General features: G+C 45.5%; 1 protein-coding gene across 1 annotated transcript in view; it reads left to right on the top strand.

Moving 5' to 3' along the window:
* Positions 1-23983, top strand: part of PRKCH (protein kinase C eta) — a 223433-nt gene that overhangs the window by 129190 nt on the left and 70260 nt on the right. Inside the window, exons 6-9 of the mRNA XM_067734003.1 lie at positions 1255-1384; positions 3838-3965; positions 6880-7023; positions 7205-7378. Of these exons, the coding sequence (XP_067590104.1) occupies positions 1255-1384; positions 3838-3965; positions 6880-7023; positions 7205-7378 (576 nt within the window). The remainder of the gene's footprint in view (positions 1-1254; positions 1385-3837; positions 3966-6879; positions 7024-7204; positions 7379-23983) is intronic.

Raw genomic sequence — 23983 nt, 5'->3', positions numbered from 1 at the left:
TGTCCTGCAAATGACTCCATTAGTGATCAGCTGGGTAAAAGCTCTAGGGATCAGTTCTACTAATTTGCAGAGAGATTTCCCTGAGTTTGGCATCAGATGACTGGGATTTGAATGTAGAACCCAGACTCTGCTAGCTAGCTTCTCTCTCGGCCTCAGACCTAAAATAGTATCAATACTACAAGATAGAATTGATATGGTAAGTATGTTGTTAACTGTAAATTGCACTTCCTAAATAAAGTGACCTTTGGCCCCCTCCAGCCTCTCGAGGAATTTCAAGGAGGATCTAGATCTATACATAAAGGCTTGAACATCACTCTTGCCATTAGCATTGCATCCAGCTGAGGTGGGCATACATTCTAAATTCTGGAGGTAGAAGGCAGTTAGAGTATTACCAACAGTTAGCAGTGGATTTACAGATGCACTGAAGAGTCTGACTCTGGAACTTGTTGGTTCTTTACAGTATACGCCCAGGATGGCTGAGAGTACACACAGAGGCGTGTGTACTTTCTTTTATGAGAAAGAGGCCAGAAACGTTTCAAGAGGAGTAATATTGCCCCACGACTTGTTATGTGTGGCTCTGTGGTTATTGCTTCCAACTGTGATATAGACTATAGAGCATATGCCTAATTTAACTATTTGCTGGAAACAGTATGTGAGATTTCACCTGATCCTGAGACGTGATCGTCTGTGAGATAAAAGCAGAACCTTTGCACTCAGATATCAAAATACAAAGACAGGCAGAGGCTGGAAGGGCTGAATAAGATCACCAGTTGAATGTCACTTTGGAATAAATTCCTTCTGTGGTTCCCTGTCCTCTGGGGGTCACCCCATCCTCATGACGCAATTTCTGGAAGAACTCGTGGTGATAGCAAGTGTATGTTGCCTATAAAAGACGTGTTGAATCCTGAAGTTAAAAGGTTCTAGAAATAGACATGGGTGTGAGGAATTGGCCAGGAGAGAAACACGGCCAAGTGAATGTAAAATGTGAAATGAATATTTAAATTTCTATTAATCTCCCAAGATGGTGGACAGGTTAATGTATACCACACATTTCTGTCCAGCCAGTCTTGTTCGCTAGAAAGTGTGTTTCGTCTGCGTGGTGAGGCCTGGGTAATTCATCGTGGCCGAGCAGTAATAGTGTACTCATCTCGGGTGTCATAGTAACACTTTGCGTTTGGTGGGCTCCTGTTACAGTTTTCACAAAAGGTGTGGGTATGGAATTTCAGCTCTCGTCCTCCTGTTTCCTTGCTACAGATTGCTGAGCAGAGGTTCGGAATCAACATCCCACACAAGTTCAGCGTCCACAACTACAAGGTGCCAACGTTCTGTGATCACTGTGGCTCCCTGCTCTGGGGGATAATGCGACAAGGACTTCAGTGTAAAAGTGAGATTCTCGGGGGCTTGGGACCCACTTCCTCGTGAGAACACCTTGCTGCGAGCTTTCAGAATTCTGCAGTTCAGAATCTGACCTAGGACGGATGGTTTCAGACACCTTGTAAATGAACATCTTAGTGGCTCTCTCTGTATGTATGTGTCCCTTGTCAGGCACGTAAAGAGAGCTACATGTGAGCCACAGATTTCCTAACCATGGAATGTTTACTCACTTGCTAAATGAAATGTCCTGTCTGGTTAACTAACCCGTTGGCTATCCTCTATTTAGTACTGAGTACAGGCTAGTCATTGTGTATTTCCATAGGTATTTGAAAGAGGAAAAGATGGGATCTGGTCAGAAAGGGAAGATGGTAGGAGGTGAGGTGGCCAGCAGAGAAGGTTGAGTTGTGAGTAAGAGCTAGCAGGAGAGTTGGTTTGATCACCTCACCAAAAATAAGCAGGAATTGGGTTATAAAAGCATAACCCAGGGCTTCCCTGGTGGCGCAGTGGTTGGGAGTCCGCCTGCCGATGCAGGGGACACGGGTTCGTGCCCCGGTCCGGGAGGATCCCACATGCCGCGGAGTGGCTAGGCCCGTGAGCCATGGCCGCTGAGCCTGCGTGTCCGGAGCCTGTGCTCCGCAACGGGAGAGGCCACAACAGTGAGAGGCCTGCGTAACGTGCAAAAAAAAAAAAAAGCATAACTCAGTCCGCCCTGTGTCTTCTCAAAGAGCTTGATAGAGATCAGAGAGTAGGTGGCCGTGCGAGGGCATGCACTTCAACAACAGTGTCCAGTGGAGCCTGAGTTTGGAGCTTTTGCCTCAGCAGAGGATAAGGATATGGGGGCTGGTCCCTGTCCTGTTAGGAGTTGAGGGGCTGTTGGCCTGGAGTCATCTCTCATTGAGTGTTGGCTGTCGTGGGGTGCACTGTCCTGTGCTGAAATACATGTGAGTTTCAGCCTGAAGCCTGAGACACATTCTGTGTCACCAGGGGAGGCAGAGCTCATGTCAGTACAACTGGACAGCTTCCACTAGCTGCCTGGACTTAACCAGACCTGCTTCTATTAACAAGAAGGGGCTAGTCACTTGTCTTTAAGAAAGGCAAATTCTTTCATTTCTTCAGAGCACCATTTAATTATTCTTTCTTCATAGATACCTGAAATAATTCTTTTTCAACCAAAACAGCAGCCAACTCACATGTAGCTTTGTTTCAGGCACTGCTTGATCGTTAGCTGGATGGTGTCACCCAGGTGTGGGTTTCTAGTCGCTTTCTGCTTTCGTATGGTTGTTGCTGACAGGCAGAGCCATGGGTGGGATTCATCTGCATTGCACTTGTCCCTGGTGGTGCTGAGGATAGCATGCCTGCAGTGCTCCAGCTCCTATCATTTTTGCTTTTATTGTCACGTGGAGCTTTAGAAAGGCCACTGCAGGCTTGTATGTCTCCGTACCAGCCTTGCTGAGAGAGGTGGATTTCCTATGAATCTAATGAAGCTTAAGCCTTGGAGCTCCTCCCTTGCAAGGTACCTTCCAAGTTCTCTACTTGATGAAGTGCTCTTTTTCTTAAAGAGGGCAACCCTACAATTGCATCACTTCAGGCACCACGAAACCTGGCTCTGTGTATGCTTCCAAAGATGGGCTGACACACCTCAACGCATCTTACGCTGCTTTATCCCTGCCTCCGATCAGCAGGGCCCGTGTCAAGAAACCATGTCAGAACTCTGTGCTGATTAAACCTCGGGTCTTTCATCACCCCAAGTCAGCTTCCTGTGCACCAGGAGCTTAGCTTGCTTCGCTCTCCTCTTCCAACTGCCACTTGCCTTGACCTTTAAAAAAGTTGCTTTCTGTCACCCATGAAGCCACAGGCGGCAAGCACTGAGAAATACAGCTGCTGCACAGGATGCCGCATTCTGTGCTGTGAGGGCCACCCGAAGACAGTGCTCAGAGAGAAAGCTTTACTTAGAGGCGTTTCTCTCAGAAACACCAGTTCCATCCTGTCTGAACAGCCATCTACACGTGGCTGTTAGATTGCTACCTTTTATTGAGAGTTACAAGGAATGGCATAAAGTCGGTTGACGCGTTTCCTTGTTACTTAATCGAGTGAGCTGTTGCCGTGATGAATGTTTTGATCTCTGTATTGAATCATGCTGGGAAATCAGTGATGACTTTTAAAATATGATTTAAGTGAGTGTCTTGCATCAAGTCACAGTGAAAACAAAAAGACATTTGAAATGTGTTATTCTTCCGTATGCCAGGCTTACTGCTTCTGCACAGAACAGAAATAGAGAAGAAATCAGGGATTTACTTACACTCAGGGATCGTTGAGTGTCAGTTGAATTTGATGAGAAGATCTCATTATTCAGCCTGTGCAGTTCCTCAGTCACGGTCTTTCAGGTTATCTCAGCTCTCTTTCACAGCACATGTTGACGTGTCTCCTTTCTGAACGTGGATTCCCTTTTCCTCTTCCATCCAGTATGTAAAATGAATGTACACATTCGATGTCAGGCGAACGTGGCCCCAAACTGTGGAGTGAATGCAGCGGAGCTGGCCAAGACTCTGGCAGGCATGGGCCTCCAACCCGGAAGTATTTCTCCCACCTCGGTGAGACTTTGCTATTTTCATATTTTGTAATTTAGAAGTTGTTCAGATGTGGCGAGCCCTTAGTATTGTGTGTGGCATAATCAAAGTTCCTAGTCTCAGCAAATACAATAAACAGATTTACTGCATTTTTAAAGAGCATTTTGTTCCACAAATAAGGTTCTGTATACAATTATATAACAAGAAATAATGAGCGTGCAGATATAGCAAGAAGCAGAAAAGGGATTTTTTTTTTTTTTTTTAAACAGCTTCCTGTCATTGTGGTCTGGTGAAAAGCCTGGAATCCAGGGTCCTCGGTTCTGCTCTTGTCGGGGCCCCCGGCACTGCAGTTGACCAGTAACTATGGGCCTTTGCTTCCTTCTCTCTGAAGGGGTTGAACTTAAAGAGCTGATGTTCTCCACAGGCCTGGAATCCAGCAGTTGTGTAGTATTTGTTTATGGATCGTGAATTTATCTCAAGTCCAGCCACAGACAGGAGTTCCTTCCTCTTGGCGGGAGTGGGTGGAGCATGTCAGTGGCTGTGTCCTGCCACCGCCCTGAGTGACCCTCCCCCACCTGCTGTTGTCCATTAGAGCTTCAGCCACATCCCAGGCCCACATCCTATTGCCGCCTTCCTGGCTGTGGTCTGCTGGGAATTGGGCAAGAGCCATGGTTATGGCTGAGGCTTCTGAAATGTGTAGCTTGACGCCGGGTTCAGGAAAATTCTAGACTTAACTGTCAAATCTCTCTGGGCACTTAGGAAGGGAAGTGCAATCACTGTCAGGTTCTTGGTTATCCAAACAGTGTCATCACTAACCACCCCATTTCCTTTTCACTGAAGGGCCCTGCCTGGTACAGCAGGGGCTTGGATTGACATTGCATTTCTTGATTTCAGGAAGGCGTTGGCAAAGTCCTTCAAGTCTGTGTGTCGTTCTTGTGGACAGACAGGCAGGATGCTATACCGTGAGGGGGATTTCCAGTGCATGGGACAGCTGTGCCTGAAGAGTGTAGGTTAGGGATTTCGGCCTGGCCCAGGGCTTCTGAAATACCGTGGAAATAAGCTGAGCCATGTGGCACAACCTCTAGGAATGGGCAGCGCCACTTGCCACTTGAACCAAGTATCTTTCATGTTCTGATACTTAATAGTGAGAAAACCCAAATTAGCTGACAGTACAGCATTGAAGAGAGACATCTTCAGTCTATCAAAAGAGAAGAATGGGTTAAACAAACAAACAAACAAAAGATTGAGACGCTGGATTTAGAGTTTTCTGGCAGGGGAAGTATTTAAGTGGAGGAAGTGAGATTCAAGCTGGTAAAATTTTTCCATCTTTGAAAAATTTATGATCAGAAATCTAGAAGAGAAACTATTAAAATAATTGGATTTTAAAGGTGATCCATTTTATATCTTCAATCACTGTTTCACTGGGTTGAGTAAGAAAAATCCTTGTAGTTTCAGGATATTGCCCAGCTGTGTATTACAAACATTGCTTAGGAGTTACCCCAGATAAGCTTTTTTTTTAGCTAAATAGGTCAAATGCTCCAGGATGTCAGACTTTTGGTCTCTTATCTGGTGGTAGCCTGTCTTATAAATATCCCAAGGTAGACACCTGCACGTCACCTTGTCTTTAGGTAGCACCCTCCCTGGGATGAGTCTTGTACTAGTGGGATGGGGCTAGAGAACTCCCCAAAGAGGCCACGCCTACTTCTGGTTCTCTGTGGTGAACCGGGAGCTCTCATTGTGTTGGTGGTTAACCTTTCTGGAGGGCAAGTTGACCATGTATCAGAAGTCTTCAAAATTAACACATTGGCCCAAAGAATTCCCTTTCCAGAAAGTTATCTTAAGAAAATAGACGATGTTGATGAGGATGATCGTGTTGATAAAGATGACAACACAGCTTAGGTTTATGGAATGTGCCAGGCACTGGTCTAAGTGCTTTAAGTGCAGTTATTCATTTGCTCCTCATAACAACCCATGTTGCAGGTACTATAACATCCCCTTTGTTAGAAGAGGAAACTGAGGCTCAGAGAGGTAGGTGACTTGTCCATGGCCACAGGGTTAGGTTGTAGAGCTGTGATTTGAACGCAGGCCGCCTGCTTGAGAGCTTAGACTCCTAATCACCCTGATTTGAAGATTTGCATGCAAGTATGGTCACTGTGTGTTATCTATACTAGTGAAAACTGGGAGATAATCTATATTTCCAATACCAGGAATTAGTGAATCAGTTGTGATATATCCATAAAATGGAATATTGGACAGCTTTTTGAAACTCATGTTCTTGAAGAAAATTTAGAGATATGGATAATATGCATGGAAAAATGTTAAATTAAAACTTGTGTTATGAAACAATTTTATTGTATTTTTTTAAATTAAGTGTAAAGATAGACGTGTGTATATGTATGTTTTTGTTTTTTGAGGAGGGCTGATGAGATTATAGGTATTGTCAGTCTTACCCTTCATATATTTACATTAACTTTTGTTTCTCTTTTATAATTTAAAATATTATGTATAGAAGTGTTGCTTCATCCGTTCTTGGTGTGGAGTGGTGCTCAATTCTCTGAGCAGTTGTGAAAGCTGCTATTTGCAGGACATGGACACCAGGTGGCGCTCTTGGAACTTTGACCACCCTGTAGAAAGCCACCAAAAGAAAGCAAGTGGACCAGACTGAGACATTTTCTATATACTCCCATTTGAGCACAAACTGAAACTCGGTGGCTTAGATACATTTTAAATGATTCTGACCCAAATACAGTAAGCACAGATCAGGAGTTGGTGCCGAAGCAGTTCTGAGTGGCAGAACCTGATCACATGTCAAGCTGTATTGATCTTTCCCCATGTGTTGTATTGAGGGTTGAAGCTGCAAGTAAGGTCTTCTTCATCCATAAATGCTTCATGCTCCACTGTGATTTCTGACTCGATGTATTCCTACTCTCCTTTGCAGAATCTTCTTTCCAGATCAACCCTAAGACGACAAGGAAAGGAGAGCATCAAAGAAGGAAATGGCATTGGGCTTAATTCTTCCAACCGACTTGGGATCAGCAACTTTGAGTTCATCCGAGTACTGGGGAAGGGCAGCTTTGGGAAAGTGAGTCTTGGCGCCAAGTGTTTGGGTGGTTAAAGGATGCCTGCTCCATGTATGTTGTTTGCCTGTGCGTGTATGTATACACGTGCCCATTTCCCACATGCCATCTGCCTTCTGCCCCAGACGAGGCCACACCCTAAGAGCTGCATGAGTTCTCACGCTCCCTCCTCCTGCTTTGCCATAGGTGATGCTTGCAAGAATAAAAGAAACAGGAGACCTCTATGCCGTGAAGGTGCTAAAGAAGGACGTGATCCTGCAAGATGACGATGTGGAGTGCACCATGACAGAGAAGAGGATCCTGTCTTTGGCCCGCAATCACCCCTTCCTCACTCAGTTGTTTTGCTGCTTTCAGACCCCTGTAAGTATGACCCACCTTCACTGCCTCAGTGGCCTCCTTTCTTCAAAAGCTGAGCTCACAGATGTTGAAGATTTCATAAAGTAGAGTATTAGAAACTTTGGGGGGATGGACACCTAAGGTAGGGTCATTTGAAGTATCCAGTGACTTCTGATGACAAGAACCAATGAGCTAACTGCTTCCTTCCTCTCATGCTGTCCTGGAGAGGGATCACTTGGAGGGTTGTGTGTCCTAAGATTGAAAACGTCTTCATACATAAGTCTTCTCTAGCAGAGTGAAGGTTGCAGAAGTCGAAGAATACAGTAAACGTCAGGGACTGCTTATTTTGGTGACTTTAACCTCAGCTCTGTTGCTAAATGCTGAACTGGTTCTGACCCGGGGAAAAGAGTTCAGACCAGGATAGGCCCGAAGGGGGCACCTTGACTTGTAATGTCCCAGGGCATTGCTCCCGGCCTCAGTCAAGGACCCTTTGCTTGATCCTGTGGACTGATTGTGGGATTCTGTCTATCCCATCATGTTGGGCAATTAAGAATGCTTTGGGCTGCAGTTAACAGAACATGTGACTGACAGTGGTTTATACAACAGACAGGAAGGATGAGTTTAGTTCATCAGTACAGACTTTTTTCTTGGGAAGTCTGACAGTAGCGATGTTAGGGTTGGATTAGTTGCTCAGTGACCTCAGACATCTCTTCCCCGTGGGTCTCAAGGTATTTGCCACAGCCCTAAACATCACACCTCATATGACAGCATCCGAAGCAGGAAGCTCGGGGGACAGAGGCAGAAGGGCTTCATGGACCACTCTCCTTTTATCAAGGAGAGAAAAATCTTTCCTAGACCTGAGTTACAGGCTCACCCTGAGCTGCAAAGGAGGCTGGAAGAGCAAATATCGAGTCAAGATAAGCTGCTTTATCATGGTTGGCTCGCATCAACCTTGACGTATCCCCTGGGGCAGGACACTCTGTAGCCCATTTAGCGTTGGGCTCAGAACTGGGCTCCTGTTGTCAGTGGAGAGGGAAGAGGGCTCCTGTGAAGGCAGCAAGAGGGTCTGGCACAGATATTTCTTGATCTTCTTGCTGTCAAAGGCATTCTGAAGGAGAATTCAGGACATGTCCCTTGCCTCTGCTACCATCAGGGATGTAAAGGGTGTGATGGGAGCAGGATGGGGGCGTCCCACCTGGTCCAGTGATGCTGCGATGCATTTCTAGGGAAAGTCACAGCTATGCCGGAACCAGAAGGGCCAGTCAGAATTCGTCAGGCAAAGAGAATGAAAGCGAATATGCAATAAAGTTTAAACAGCTCAGGCATGGATCTACTAGTAAACGGGAAGAGGAGGTGTAAATAAAGCTCACGAGCATAAAATGTGAAGTTGAGGAGGGGCCTGGTGAGAACTGAGGCTGCAGAAGTAGCCCAGGCCGCTGTAGGCGCTGTTAAAGGAGCTAGGGTTTTAGTGCTAAGAACAAATGGAAGACATTTAAGCAGAGGAATGACATATCAGATTGCATTTTTTAACTATTAAAAACCTTTTTTTTTTTTTTTTTTGCAATAGGTAGTATAAGCATCCTCCAAGTAACCATACCCTCTCTTTGAAAGGAACAATTATTACTAGTTTCAAGTGTAGCCTTTCAGAGAGTTTTTTTGCACCCAAAAGTATACACACACACCACATATATGCATCCATATTTATTTTTCTAAAAAGCACAAATGATAGTATGTATTTGTCCACCATTCTGTATCCTTTTTTTAAGGGAAAAAAAAATCCAAAACGGTTTTATTAAGGAAGTAAATCTCTGTAATGCATCTCGCAAAATTTACACATTTAAAAAAATGGAGGTATAATTGACATGTAACATTGTATTAGTTTTGAGCGTACAAAATAATGATTTGATATTTGTATATGTGGTAAAATGATCACCACAATTAGTCTAGCTAACATCCATCATCACACAGTTACAGAATTTTTTTCTTGTGGTGAGAACCTTTAAGAGCTACTTTCTTAGCAACTTTCATATATGCAATACTATGTTATTAACTGTAGTCACCATATTGTAAGTTGCATCCCCATTCTCCTTATTTTTCTGAAAAAATGTAATAATGTATCTTGAGATTGTCTTATATTTGTATATACCTGGCTGCGTCATTTTTAATGGCTACATACTATTCCATTTTAAGAACATGATGCAATTTATTCAACTTGTTTCCTATTGCTATATATTTAGGCTGTACTTAGACTTTTATTTCAAAGTTGCAGTGAGTCTCTTTGTACTTTTATCTTTAGGTACTTGTGCTATGATTTCTATATGATACACTCTTAGAAGTGATACTGCTTTGTCAGAAGTAGATGCATTTATAATTTTATCTAGTTGGCCCTCTCTCCCCACTAACACTTTATCATTTGAATACCAGGCACTGTTCTAAGTGCTTTATGTGTATTATCTCAGTAATCCTTACAGTAATCCCATGAAGTAAGTTCTGTTAACATCACTCCCATTTTACAGATGAACAAACTGAGGCAGGAAGAAATTTAGCTTCCAAGTGGCAGACGTTTTCAGTCTGACTGCTGAGCCCAAGCTCTTACCACTTGCTGGCTGTATTTCTAAATTCCTACTCCCAAACCATGTGTGAGAAGGCTTATTTCCCCCACCCTCCTGTCATGGCATGCTACTTATCATTTTGGTGGTTGGAGAGATTTTTGAAAAGGTGTCTTTGGAGTTCTAACCGGCATTTCTCTGACGGTGAGTGAGGCTGAGCGTTCACGTGTGTTTAAGGGTCCCTTGTGTTGGCAAAGACGCATGTACAGCTTAGGGAATGGACGGAGCAGGGAACACTGCAAGCCGGGAGACAGGAGGGTGTGTGAAAGGGGATGCACAGCGTGCATTCCCATGCTGTCTGAGTATGTTGGAAGGAGCTGGGGTTCAAGTAATAGCTTCTTGGGCTTCGGTTTCCTCTGCACTCCTTCCCGCCCCTCATGGTCTAGGCTCTTTGAGGCCACGCCCTCCTCATCAGAGTCCTCGGTGGCTCCAGGAGCCCTGGAGTCCCTGGAGTCCCTGGAGTCCATGCCGCCCCTACCACCTTGCCCGATTCTTGCTTCCCATCTCCGGGTCCATGGTTCCTTCAGAGCTCCGGTTCTGCCCATTCTCCACTGCTACCCAGAGTATCCCCAAAACACTATTTCCCATGCTCTGTGCTCTGTCCACCTGAAGCCCTTCATCAGCCCTCATCCAGCTGTTCTCCCGGAGAAGAGTGGGGTGACAGCCCTGAGCGTGAGAACACCCTTGTGAAGAAGGCAAGACTGATGGGTGGTACTGGTCACCCGCCTGAGCTTCAGGCTTGCCTTCTCCTCATTCCATGAGCCGGACAGGGCCATACTCAGGTCGTCTTTCCAGGGCTGCGCCAAAGTGCAGATGGTTTTCTATGACATTGGGTTAGATGGTATTAACAGTTGACGGACATGGTTGTGCAGTGGCTGCTTCAAGTTACTCTAATGAACAAATAAAGAAGCGTCATCTACCCAACTCCAGGGGACTTTACCTACCGAAGGAAATCCCCGTGATTCTGGGGAAGCAGTCTGAGGTCTTACCAACAATTACAGGGTGTTGTAGTAGAAAAGAACTTAACCTGGACCAGATTGGGAGACCAATAAATATAGAATATACAATGCAAAATTTTCCAGGAAAATATAAACTCTACCGTATCGCCAAATATTAGTGTCCACATGTTATTTCCACAGTGTTCAGCCGGTGAAGCCTTTATTTTAACATGGGCCATCTATTTTTCCTAGTGACAGTTTCATATATGGCCACAAGGTGGCAGTCGTTACCGCAAGGTGCTTTTTATTTCTGCACCAGAGAGACAGGAGCTGACTTTGGGGTTAAAATTTGTGTGTTACAGTAGATGTCTCCAAAGCAAAGGATAATGGGAATTTTCCCTTGCCCTAAGTCTAATTGATAAAGTGGTAAGAACCAACTTAAAAGAACCAAGTGCATTTTTCTCATGCTGAGATAGAGATATACAGTTTCCATTTTGCTGTAGTTTAAGCCTTCTCTCGGATTTGCAAGGTATCAGACTCCACATATGCATAGCATTTGCTCTCTGCATCTGTCCATCTGTCAGAAATCCTCAGTCACTATCGCCATTTGCTACTGAAAAACTAACTATAAAGAACAGAAAATGTTAGTTACCATGAGAAATTAAAGCAGGTAAATGACTACTTTTAGCTAAAAAGTACTTTTAGCTAAAAACTGGGTTTGGCAGGCCCTGGCCTCTGAAGTGAGATGCTAGTCTGCAATGTGTCACTTCACTGTGAAGACGCTGGCAGAGACGGCAGTCCACTTGCCGTCCAGCCCTGCAGAATGCGTGTCTCTGAGGCCCAGGAGAAAGGGAGCAACTTGCTGAGGACCCCTTAGGCTGGGAGTGGTGGAGACAATGTTTATCTCTGGGTCAGGCTGACTCTGCAGCCTGGCTCCGTCCACTTGGTGTCTTATACAGCATTGAGGTTGTTGGTTCAGCATCTGCTTAAAGCCCCTCCTGTCTGCCCTGACTCACCTCCAACCTGCTGATATGGAAACAGCTCTGCCTTTGGAAACGGAAGACCTAAGTTCTTCCAGCTCTGTTTTCCTCTGTCTGAATGGCTTGCAACCACCTTAAAATTCCTTTGAGCCTTCAAGGTCTCATGGTTGAGATGAAAGCAGGATTGCTGTGAGGACCAAAGGCGAGAATGCAGACACGCCGTTGCTACACGCGCGGCAACTCGGTGTTATGATGACCGCCTCCTTTCCCACACCAGAAAGATGTCCTGTGCCTTCCCAGGGGCCAGCACAGACCCCCACATGGAGGTGACAGTAAACACCCACAAAGTAGGCATTTTGAAACTCCTTTTGTTCTTGGCCAGAACAAAAAGATAAGCGAATTTCAAATATTAGATAATTTGTCGTTTGCTGCATAGAATTATGAGCCCATGAATTACTGCCCCGATTTTTTCAATATAATGCTTGTTACTTGCATGTATATCATTCCACTGGCATCCTCATAAATTTCTGAAAGCACTGTAAATCCTAATCGTTTGTGAATAATTTGATAACCTGGATCCAGACTTATAAGAATGCATATACTCTTGGATCTGTTGATTTTATTGCTGATAATCTAGCCAAAGAAAACAACGTAAAGAATAAAATAAATGTTATGCATAAAGATGTTTAACTTTCAGTGCATTATTTATAAGAGGAAAATATTGGAAACAACTTCAGCCTTCAGCAATAGGAGTCTACTTAAACAATGCACTATTTGATGAAGATTTTCAGCCAGTAGAAAAATAATTGAATATTAAGTAGTTAGATCATCGTGTGTTACTGTCAGAAGCATCTAACGTGTAATATTTATTGCATATAATTCTTACATCAGCCGTAGAAGATGGGTACAATTAATTATCCTTATTTTGCCGAGTGCTAAAGTGAAGGAGTTAAGTTACTTGCCCTAAATCTAACAGAGTAAATGGTGGAACTCGGAGATGGGAAGCCGGGAAACAGTACAGAATTTATGATGATTAGGGGCGTGAATCTATATCAGGTTTCACCCAGGACTGCAATGTGGCAAACCTGGCCCCTCCTCCAAAAAAAGCCTGAAAGGAGATGATGCCAGTAAACTACCAGGGACTGTTATGAAGGTTGTGGAATTAGGGATGATCTTTTTCTTCTTTGCTCGTTTGTCAGTTTCTGCAATGTGTTTCTGTTTCTTTGTGGATGAGGGTGGGAGGAGTGAGGCCTTATGAAAGGAGCAGGGCCCAGGGTCTGGGCTGCTGGCCTGGTGTAGGCCACCTTCCCCGCTCTTTCAGGTTCAATTCACTTCACACGCCTTTCATCTTAATCAGTGACTGTTGTGCCGGCAGCCGAGCCTGCTGGCATTTATGGCCTAGGCTCCGGGTCTCCCCACCCCCAGCTCCCAGGGGCTCTCCTTGGCTCTCCTGGAGCCCTGGCTGAGTGCTGAGGGCCGAGACCAGGAAGAACAAAGAGGCAGCAGCAGCAGGAGGGGGAGTGGCAGAGTAAACACTGGTCAGATGCTTTAGCCTTTGTTCAGAGACCCAGTTTGTTAGAGCAAAGGCTTCCATTTGGAAAACATAAGACACACTGTGCTTGGTGCCCAAGAGCTGCCTCTCGTCGGCACTACCCCGGCCGCGTCAGGTCCACGAGCCCGGTTTTTGGGAGAGAACTTGTTTGCATTTGTGAGCTGCTGCCCTGCGAGGGACGGGGGACAGATTACACAAAACCTCCTTTTACAGGGACAGAAGCCCAGTGCTCTCACCTCCCTACTGATGGGGTGTCCTCGGGTGTCACCTGCAGGGGTCGTCGGCGAAGCAGTGCACCTGGGGCTCCTGGCAGGGGCATTGCTTTCCCTAAGAAGCTGCCACTCAGTGTCGGTCAACAAAGCAGAAATCCAGCCTTTGAAGGGTAGGGCGGCTAGGAATCTTGTGACCTAAGTGCTGTCAGCTTACACAACCGGTGCAAACTGATTTTGGTGCACTTAAATCACACTTAAAATATGTCTGAAAATCGCCTGCCAGCATGGGTGCAGGGAAACAGTCTTTTCTCTGGGTTATTGTCTCCATCGTCATATTAAATATTAGCAAAGGGGTGTACATGTGAGAGAGAGACAGACAGACAGACAGAAGAGTTAGGCAGCAGGATGGTCGTGTGGCCCTGGAATGCATCTTTCAGAATCTCATCAGGAGGTCACTACACTGTAGCCTTCAACAGGAGAGCCCTGAGTTCTCATCTTGACTTAGCTAATAGTCCCCTTGTCTTGAGGAAGGTCCCCTGCCTTGGATTTTTTTTTTTTTCCCCAGATAAGCACCTCCTGTGCCCTTCTGTCACAGACCTGTTGGCAGAAATGCCTCCCAATAGGGACCCCCCACGGACTTCGTTCAGGTGGGGGTGGGAGGTGCAGTCAGCCCTGCACACCCAACCGCCCTGCAGCCCCTCCAGCCCTCATTCCCTTTCCCGGTGTGCAGGGAGCATCTGGAAGCGGCAGCTTGGCCACTTGGCCCCTGGTACAGCTTTACCCGCTACGCTCTAAATCACAGCGACATCCCGGGCAAGGGGAAGAGCCCTCTGTTAACACGTCACATAGCTGGTCGATTCTTGGCGCCTCACTGCGCCAGCTTCGCAGAAGGGGTGGGTGAAGAATGAAGTAGCAGCAGCAGGTACTATTCACCGAGACCCTAGCATATTCTGGGTGCTCGTGTTCACTACCAGTGTCTAGACAAGTGTACAATTCGGTATTTCCATAAATAGCTGTTGAATGAAATATCTCATTTAATACTCAAAACAGTCCATGGGGGTATAGATACTATTATCCTCATTTTAAAGGTCTGGAAACTGAGGTCCAGAGAGGTTAAAGAACTTGCCCCAGATCACACAGCAAGCAGGAGTCAGTCTGTGGATTCTTAACCAGGTCGTCCAGTTTTAATAATCTAATATGGCACAAAGAGAAGTATCCTCTCTCTGCAGTGTGTACAGCTGAGGAGAGTGTCATCAGGCAGGAGTAAAGGCAGTTTTTCACAACATACAGTTTTGTGGCCTTTTATAAAATACCTAAGGAGAGGCCATTTCCTCGTCCCTGTTTGGAACTGGGTTTCCTCCTTTCCCTGAGCAGTGAGTGCCATAAACACCATTTGGTCTGCTTATGGGCCGCTTATGGGTCATTTGGTATAGTTTGCCTTTGGCTCAGATCAAAATAGAAAATGAACCAGAACATGGTGTTTCCCAGTTGGGCATGTTCCCAACTTATTAATCGTGTTCCAGATGGGAAGAGAATGCACATAGGCCATCTCTGGGCTCTGCGTTTCTGGGAGGCTGATTTAGGACCTTTGCTTCTGTCCTCGGAGGCTTCCCGGCTCCCCGACTATCTGTGACTCAGTAGGGCCGGGAAAATGAATGGGAAATAGGAGGACACGAAGTCCTTGCTGTTCCTTTGGCTGTCTCTGCTCAGGGAGGACTGCCAGAACACTTGGTGTGACCAAAGGGCTTGAAAGGGTTGCCATGTGTTTTCCTCTGAGGTTGTTCAGCTGTAACTGGCCTCGTCACTGGCTGTCATCCACACCGATGACCCAGAGATGGCCTGGACTCCCCACCTCCGTGGTTGTAAGGCGGTTCGTGAATTGTGTGTCACTTCCGTCGACTTATCTGAGAGTGGCCAGGGTCAGACGCGGCCCTTGTGCTTCCCGATGACTGGCGAGGCTTTGTGGCAGTGAGTTTTGGTTACGGTTTTCCCTGATTGTGCCTGGGAACCTGCCAAACTATAGATACTCCCGCCTCAGCAGGCCCTGTTTTAAAGCACTGGGCTTGAGGTGCCAGGAGTGGCTCCAGGCATGAGAAGGGGATGGGCTTTCTACCAAATAGTTGAGTGAGAAGTCAGCCAGTCCGGGATCACACTGATGGAGGGCTAGGGGGAGAAGCAGTGCTTTTAATCCTCAGTCTAGCTGGGAAGAGGAGATTCACACGCATGGCATAGACAGTATAATGGCTGTGTTTACTCCATGCTACCAAAGGAAAGGTAGCTGAAAACGAGGACTGGCCTCTGGGGGAAAATTTTACCTACAGGCCAGTCTCTCCTCAGAAGGGCAACCAGAATGACTATCAAACTAACAGTCTAACCAGCAGCACCTGAGGGTGGCCTGCGGGTGTTTCTCTGGGAAGCTGGGTTGGCCTCTGCCAGGACCAACTGGGACCTTGAGGCCAGGGCCTGACACGACACCTGTGGGTGGCTGGAGTGGGTCCCCCTTACCCTGAACCCAGAATCGTGCAGTCTAGAAACCCAACTGGTCTGGGTGAAAACCACAGACCATAATGTCTCCTAGTTTTGAAATACTTGCATTTTCCATAATTGCTTCATCACTGGTTAGAACCCAGCTGCGCCCATCTCCACTAGGCCCCAGAACAATCCGGGGCCCCTCAGGACAGAATCAGCCCCGTCAGTCACTATCAGCTTAGCCGACTTGTAGTGACAGAGGCTTGTCCACCAGTAGGTGAAGATCAAGGGTGTTCATTCATTTGGCAAATGTGCACAGAGTTCCTTCAGGGTGAAGGCTCGGGTGAGCCCTGAGGATGCAGCAGTGGACGGAGCAAGGAGGGGCCCCTTCCCTCACGGAACCGGTGTCCTCCCGGGGAGTTCGGGGGCCTGAGCAGCCTGTTCGTAACATAGAGTCAGCTGCTGACCCTCCACGGTAGGCTGGTCATGGTAGCAGTTCTGGGATTGCCATTTAGGACAGGCTCAGAGCAGCCATCCGCTTAGAAGAGAGTCTGCGGGGCTTGTATTGAAGTTGCATTTGCATGTGGATGCCTGTGTGGTGCAGTGAATTGAAGACCTGATGGAGATTCCTGGGGGCAGGGACGGCGATGGGTTCTGTAGCACCACTGGGCTTGGGGCCCAAAGCAGGAGGCGTCATGGAAGAGCAGGCTTACTTCCCATGCTCACCATTGTAACTGGCACAGTGTTCTTCATCCCTCTGGAAAGACTGGTCTCATTCCCTGCCCCCACCCCCCTATCAGTGCCGTCGAGACTGACTTGTGCAGGGTTCCTCGTCCAGCCTTCCACTGTCAGAGAGCACCTTGGCTGTCTCACCAGCAGACCTTCCCGCTCCACTGGCGGGCTCTGGCAAGCCCCTTTGGGACCACCCAGGGAGTTCCTGTTTCCTTTCAGTGCAGGCGTCCAGCTTTTAGTATATTTGCACAGCAAAAGAACCGGCTGTATTTGGAGCTCACTCCTACCCATTTCTTTAGGATGGTCTGTAATGATGTATTGCTTAGGTCTCACAAAGCGAGTCTTGGAACTCCTCCCAGAGTCTCAATTCCATTCTCATTGTGTATGATATTTTCAACGTTAAAATGATATAATGTATAATTCCCAACCAAAACAAAAGAGGAGAGCCCTTCCTGCAAAACTGCTCCCCTCCCACCCATACGTGTTTTCCTGCTCCTGTGCGGTGGCCGCGTGGGAAGTGCCTTTGTCCTTTTCCTTCCTCTCCTCACCCCCAGGGAGCACTGACCCATAGTCTGCTTGTGAAGTGGGAACTAGCCTGTGCCCACGACAAGCCCAGACCTTCTGCACTAGCGTGTGTCTCACCAGTGGTGGAAGGCGGTTCAAGATAAGTGAGCCACAACCAACAAGGTAGAGAACTGGACTTAGAGACTGGTTCAGGTTCCTCTTCTGGAAACCTGCAGAAGTGAGAGCCTGCTCAGAAACTCGGTTTGCCCCTCCTTACTTTGGCTTCAGGGCAGATCCGTAGCAGGACGTTCCCTCCACATTGCTCAGAACTTTACCTCCAAGACCTTGACCTTCACCAGCAGGTCAATAGTTTAAGGAATTGAATGACTGGCGAATGTTCAACCTTTCCAGTAAAAAAGGTTTTAAAAAAATAAGTTAAAAAAATTTAAATCCCGTATTTGTACAATGTGATATCATTTGCCCACTACTAATATTGAGGGCAGGATAACCCTTTGTCACAGGAGGGGAGGGAGCTGCCCTGTGCGTTGTAGGATTAGCAACGTCCCGGCCTCTGCTCACCAGGTGCCGGCGGCACTTCCCTAGTTACGACAACCAAAAAAGTCTCCAGACTGACCAGATGCTCCCTGGGGGAAGAATCTCTCCAGCTGAAAACCAGTGCCTTACATGAGTGTCTGGTGGTCCAGCCTAGATATGGGAAGTCAAGTAGGCTGGATCACTAGCCTTTTCACAGAGGCCAAAGAAAATGTGACAGATCTTCTTTGTAAAGACATAAGCATTATCTCTGTTTTTTTCTGAGTTTGTAGACAGACAGAGCTCCTGTTTGGGGACTCCTAACAGCTGTCCTGTTAAAGAAGATGTGGCACATATATACAATGGAATATTACTCAGCCATAAAAAGAAACAAAATTGAGCTATTTGTAATGAGGTGGATAGACCTAGAGTCTGTCATACAGAGTGAAGTAAGTCAGAAAGAGAAAGACAAATACCGTATGCTAACACATATATATGGAATTCAAGAAAAAAAAATGTCATGAAGAACCTAGGGGTAAGACAGGAATAAAGACGCAGACCTACTAGAGAATGGACTTGAGGATATGGGGAGGGGGAAGAGTGAGCTGTGACAGGGCGAGAGAGAGGCATGGACATATATACACTACCAAACGTAAGGTAGATAGCTAGTGGGAAGCAGCCACATAGCACAGGGAGATCAGCTAGGTGCTTTGTGACCACCTAGAGGGGTGGGGTAGGGAGGGTGGGAGGGAGGGAGACGCAAGAGGGAAGAGATATGGGAACATATGTATATGTATAACTGATTCACTTTGTTATAAAGCAGAAACTAACACACCATTGTAAAGCAATTATACTCTAATAAAAAATAAATAAATAAAAAAACAGCACGCTGAGTGTCAGAGCCTGGGGCATCTAAGGAACAAAAGGTAAGCTCAGTGAGCATATAGTTAAAATGGGTTATGTTAGAAAGCAAGCAATACAAATAGTGCAGCTTCTCGTGTTTTGGCATTTGATGATTATATGTCCACTTTACCAACAAAGCACTGAATGAGTGGCATTTTATGAAAATCATCGTCACCACTCTGGTCTTAAAGGGGTGCCTCTCTGTGAGTCAGATTCTTATCCTGTGTGTGGTACATATGACTGGAATTTACAAGCAGAGATAAAGCTTTAAGAAATATTTCCCAACCAGTGTATAAAAATGTGCTGGTAGCAATACAAGTGCGCTTTGGGGAAAGCGGACTTGCTGTTTTCTTTCTTTTGTTCCCATGTATGGGAATGCCATTTCAGCTTAAGATAGATACCTTAGAGGCTATCTGCAAAACTGAGTGGTCTCTACATATTAAAAGTAGATCCTAGCCACCACAGACATTACCTGTTAATACGTTGAATGGTAATATTGTGTCTACGTTGCATTTTTAATTCAATTCAGTGAATGTTTCCTGAGCCAGGGACGTTATGTGCCAGGGACTGAAGGCATAAGGAAGAACAAAATGTGGACCTGCCCTTTTGTTGCTTTCAGGCAAGGGTCTTCCTAAACACAGATAAGTCTTATCACTGTGTGATAGAAGACAGTCATAGCTTGGTCCCTGGGGAGGTTGGAAAGGCCTTGCATGGGAGGGGCTGTCTGAGCTGTGTTTTAAGGATGAATAGGAGCCCTACAGAGACAGAAGGGGGATGGGCCTCCCAGACAGGTAATAGCAGTGCAAAGACACAGAGGCTTGAAATTGTACGATGTGCCCAGGAACCCCCAAATAACTTGATGTAGCAGGATTGCAGGAGAGGAAATACAGGGAGGAAAGAAGACATCCTTTGCTGAAGAGTTTAGACTCAATCATGAGGTGAAAGGAACTGGCAGGGAGCAACCTAAGCTTTGCATTTTGGGAGGGCTGCAGGTGGCTGTCTGCAGAGAGAGGAGACTGGGGGGGCAGCCCTGGTAAGGCTGTTGAACCACTGGCCTGCTGAACCTTCCTACTCCAAGGCAGCAGCCACAGGGATGGAGTCAAGGAAACACATAGGAGGTGGAATTGATAGGACTTTTTAGAGTAAAAGAGTGAGAGGAGTAGCGAGAGTTCTGACCAGCTGGGAGCCTGGGGGAACGGAATAAATGTTTTGGGTTTTTTTGTTGTGTTTTTGTTTTGCAGAAAATCCAGCGGTAAGATGTTGCTCAGAAACACTGTTCAGATGGGGAGTGGATTTTAGTGTCAGTATCCACTTGGCATAGTAGAAACTGTCATTTAAAATATGTCAGTAGGCGTTTATAGAAGGAGAAGAGAGGAAGGCTGAAGAGGGATTTCTAAGTAAGGGAGGTTAAAGGTAGGGGGAAAAAAGAAGAATCAGGAGGAAGTGGTTTCTTCGGAGGAGCCATCAAGTGCCGAGATGAAGTCCGTTCACCAAGGGATTCAAAGCTATCCACTGGATTGGGGATGTGGTTGTTTGTGTGGCCACCTTAGTCACCATTCTCATCCTTGGGGTTTGAAGGGCCCATCACACTTCATTTCACCAGCTAAAGCTTCTCGACGAAAGTAACACAGTGTCCTCTCCCCTGGGTAAACTTTTTCATCTATTTCTGATCACTTTGCCCCTCATCTTATTAGAGCTGTGTCTCTTTTACTTGGGTCTCCCTACCTTTACAGGAAAGTCTGCATCTTTCTTCCTCAGTGGACAGTGGAGATCCATATTTTGCCCACGTTGCAAAAAGGATCTGGGAAGAGATTGTAGGGGATCTCATTCCCCAGCCAGAGGGCCAGAGAAGAATGATGTTGTGGCTACACTGGAAGTCTCAAACTCAAAATAGCACATGGAAGGCACATTCCAGACAGAAACTTCAGCAAGCATGCAGCACCATAGAGCAGAGGAAGGAACAGACTCTCAGCCAGTGGGTTGCCAGGCATCATCTTGAGGCAGATATGGAATATTCTTGGCCAGATTTGATACTTACCTAATTGGCAAAATGTTTAATCAGAAAGCTATAACCCAGAATGTCCTCCCATGAGGAAGAAATGTCTAGTTGATCCACAGATCAAAGGGAGACATGAAATCTTCTTTAACAAGTTGCGAAGTTTAGGAACCTCTGTCATGAGAAAGAATCTAAAGTGAAATGGCATAACGGAATTTTTACTCTTTATTTTACTCTTTATTCTGTAGCCCTATACAAACTAAATCCATAAATATCTTCAATAGACTTGTTCCTATTTGATGCTGAAACCAAAATCTTTATAAAAAGAATGTACTATGTGAAATAATGATTTAAAGGAATCCTATCCTGCATACCTTTAAGTGACCAAACCTTTTTTTTTTTTTTTAAGTGAATAATCACCTAAGGTATCTTCTTTGGGAATCTACATTCAGAATTTAAAAACCATGTCCAGTTCGTAATAATCTGCTTTCAGAGATGCCTGTTTTTCCAGGCTAATAAAAATGATCTTTATCATAGGACAGTGACTAGACTGTTAATACCATGTCTCTTATTCTCATTAACGTAAGCAGAAATCCAGCTAATTGTAGGACTTCATAGAAATGGCATGGGGAATAGTACGCAACTGTTAAAAAAAATCATGGTTTTGATGACTAAGTACATCAGGAAATATTATGTAATGTAAGTGAAAAAGGAAGGGTATGTTTTTTTGTTTTCTCTTTTTCTGTTCTTTAAACATGCTATAAAGTGTTAAGTATAATTCGGACATAAGGGGAAAATCGAATGTAGTTAAAATTACTTTGTAAATATCTTAGGTGCTCTAAAATCGGCAGTTCTTCAGATGCTAAAAGCCATAAATAGTTTTGTTTCTCCTTGTGTTTAGACTTCTCTCTCTGGGTGTCAGGATTACAGGTGATTTTATTTTCTCAATTTTCCATGTATTTACTTTGTAGTTACATTTGAACGAAGAACATGTAATTACTTTTATAAACAGAAAAACCAGAGCTTTATAAATAAAGGGAAGTGGAGTGGCGTCAAGCAGACCTGCCTCTCTTGAACTCTTTCACGAACGGTTTTAACTGTGGACGAGACACTTCACTTCTTTGCACTTGACTTCCACAAACTGGCCGGGTAAAACTAGTCTTGGCGGTTTGTTCCAACTTTTCTAATCTCGTTTAAATTTTATCGGGAAACAAAAATGGTCTCCTGCTATGGTAGTTCCTCAAGGGTTTATTAAACCTTACCGTAGTCCAGGCACCGGGGGCGGTGGTACTAGAGATACATCATTTGGCATCTGGACTTTGCCTTAAAAGGTTTCGGGTCCTCCAGAGAAAACACAACCAAGTGCACAAAGTGAGCACAGCCAGCCCTGTGATACTGGGCAGGATGTGTGTGGACCGGAGACGCCAAAGGAGGCTCCAGCAGGAAGGGAGGACTTGTGCCCCAACTTTGCTATATCCCTGATCGTATGCTGCTTATTTATGCTTTAAAAAAACCATCCTGGCCCAGATGTTTCACAGGATGTTGACCTGCAGGTTCGATTGCCTCGTTTCCCTCATCTGGTACATATGCCAATGAGCCTTGTCGAGTTTCATTATAAGAGAGGACCGTAACGTATCCAGTTTGCCAGGAGAACACTTGGTCTTTGGAAAGAACTGTGTGTCCCTCCAGGTTTAAAATGCAAGCTCCTAAGGGCTTGTTATATTGGAGACATATTTCACCTTCCCAAAGACTAGTTTCTGAGCTCAGATAGGATGTACCATGCCTGTGGGCTTGACAGAAGAGTTGCTGGGTAATTGAATTAACTTCGCATATCTTCTGGGCTGCACAAAATGATAAATTAAAAACAAAACAAACAAACAAAAAGCCATTCGATTCCCTCTCCTTGTTTCTTCCTTGAAGACTTTGTAATCATTCTTAATGTGGTTAAGTTCAAGTTGTTTCCAGTTCAGGCATGGTGCAATCAGATTTCCTCACAGGGGTGCTTTTCTGCTGTCACCTCTTTGACGTCAGTAACGGTTTCCTGTTGGTTTGAACTCCCTATTCACCCTCTAGATGACTTTGTCAGAGAAAAATTATAAAACAGAGGCACTTATGAGAAATCTATTGTCTATTACTGGAGATTTCCTTTTCCTTGTCCACAGCCGGTCAACAGCACTCCACAGCTTTTGATACAGGGTTGACGTGTTACTCATTTAGAAGTAATTCCAAAGCAATTCTTAGAACTTGGCTAAGTAAGTATTGATGTGGCTCCCAGCTTAACATTGCCTTAAAGCAGTAACTAAATTAGTCATTAACTTTAAATGTTGTTTCTATTCTTTGTCTTATTTCCAAAAGGTAACCTGCATCCTCACTGTAAATACATCTTTAAATGAGATTTACATGTGTCAGTGGCAGTGACCATGGATCCTTGGTTTAAACAGAAACATCTTTCTCAGTCTGTTTATAAGAAAAAATCGACTTTGTAGAAGGGGAGAATAGCTACTATAAACAGTCTCGTTTACCATAGTGTTTGCAGTTCATAGGGGAGCACATTTGCCTTGCAATAATGATTATGGTTATTATAAAGCTCTTAAAATAGAGAATATGAATTATTATCTAATATTAGGAAAATGAGAAAACTTATTTGGTCAATGTGTCCTGGCTCATCAAATCTAGTTTCGTGACCCCTTGTTAAATAGTCACGTCCAAGAAAGATAAGTTCACTTTATCAGTTCAGGGCCATGACTGTGCAGTATCGGGAAGAGCTCCTGCAACCCAGCAGCTGCCCTGGGGTCCTCCTGACTCCCTGATCCCTCGAGATTCCTGTCCTGAACCGAGGGTCGGGGAGCTGCTGCTGTAGCGGTTGCGGCTGCCGTTTCGCTCCAGTGTACTCGCCAGGCCGAGTACTCCACGAGTGGGGCACCATCTCCGCATCCACCACATAACTGTTTGAAATTCTAAGCTTAAATCATTTCATCCTCGAACACCTGTGAGTTCAATCACCTGATTATCCCCATTTTGCCGATGAGAGTTTTGAGAGCGAAAAAATAAAGAGCGCACAGCAGGAGCTGCCTTGGCATCTCGGGCTTCCTGACTCCTGACCCCTGCACCGTGCTTTCTCTTGGCTACACCAGGGACTTCAGTGCTGGGCACAAGGTCTCCCAGATGTAGCTCTGGTCCTCTTTGTGTGATGTAGTAATAAC

This window comes from Pseudorca crassidens, chromosome 1 (genome assembly GCF_039906515.1).
Source record: "Pseudorca crassidens isolate mPseCra1 chromosome 1, mPseCra1.hap1, whole genome shotgun sequence".
Lineage (NCBI taxonomy): Eukaryota > Metazoa > Chordata > Mammalia > Artiodactyla > Delphinidae > Pseudorca > Pseudorca crassidens.
The sequence above is the reverse complement of the archived record's forward strand: the minus strand, read 5'-3'. Positions and strand labels throughout refer to the sequence as shown.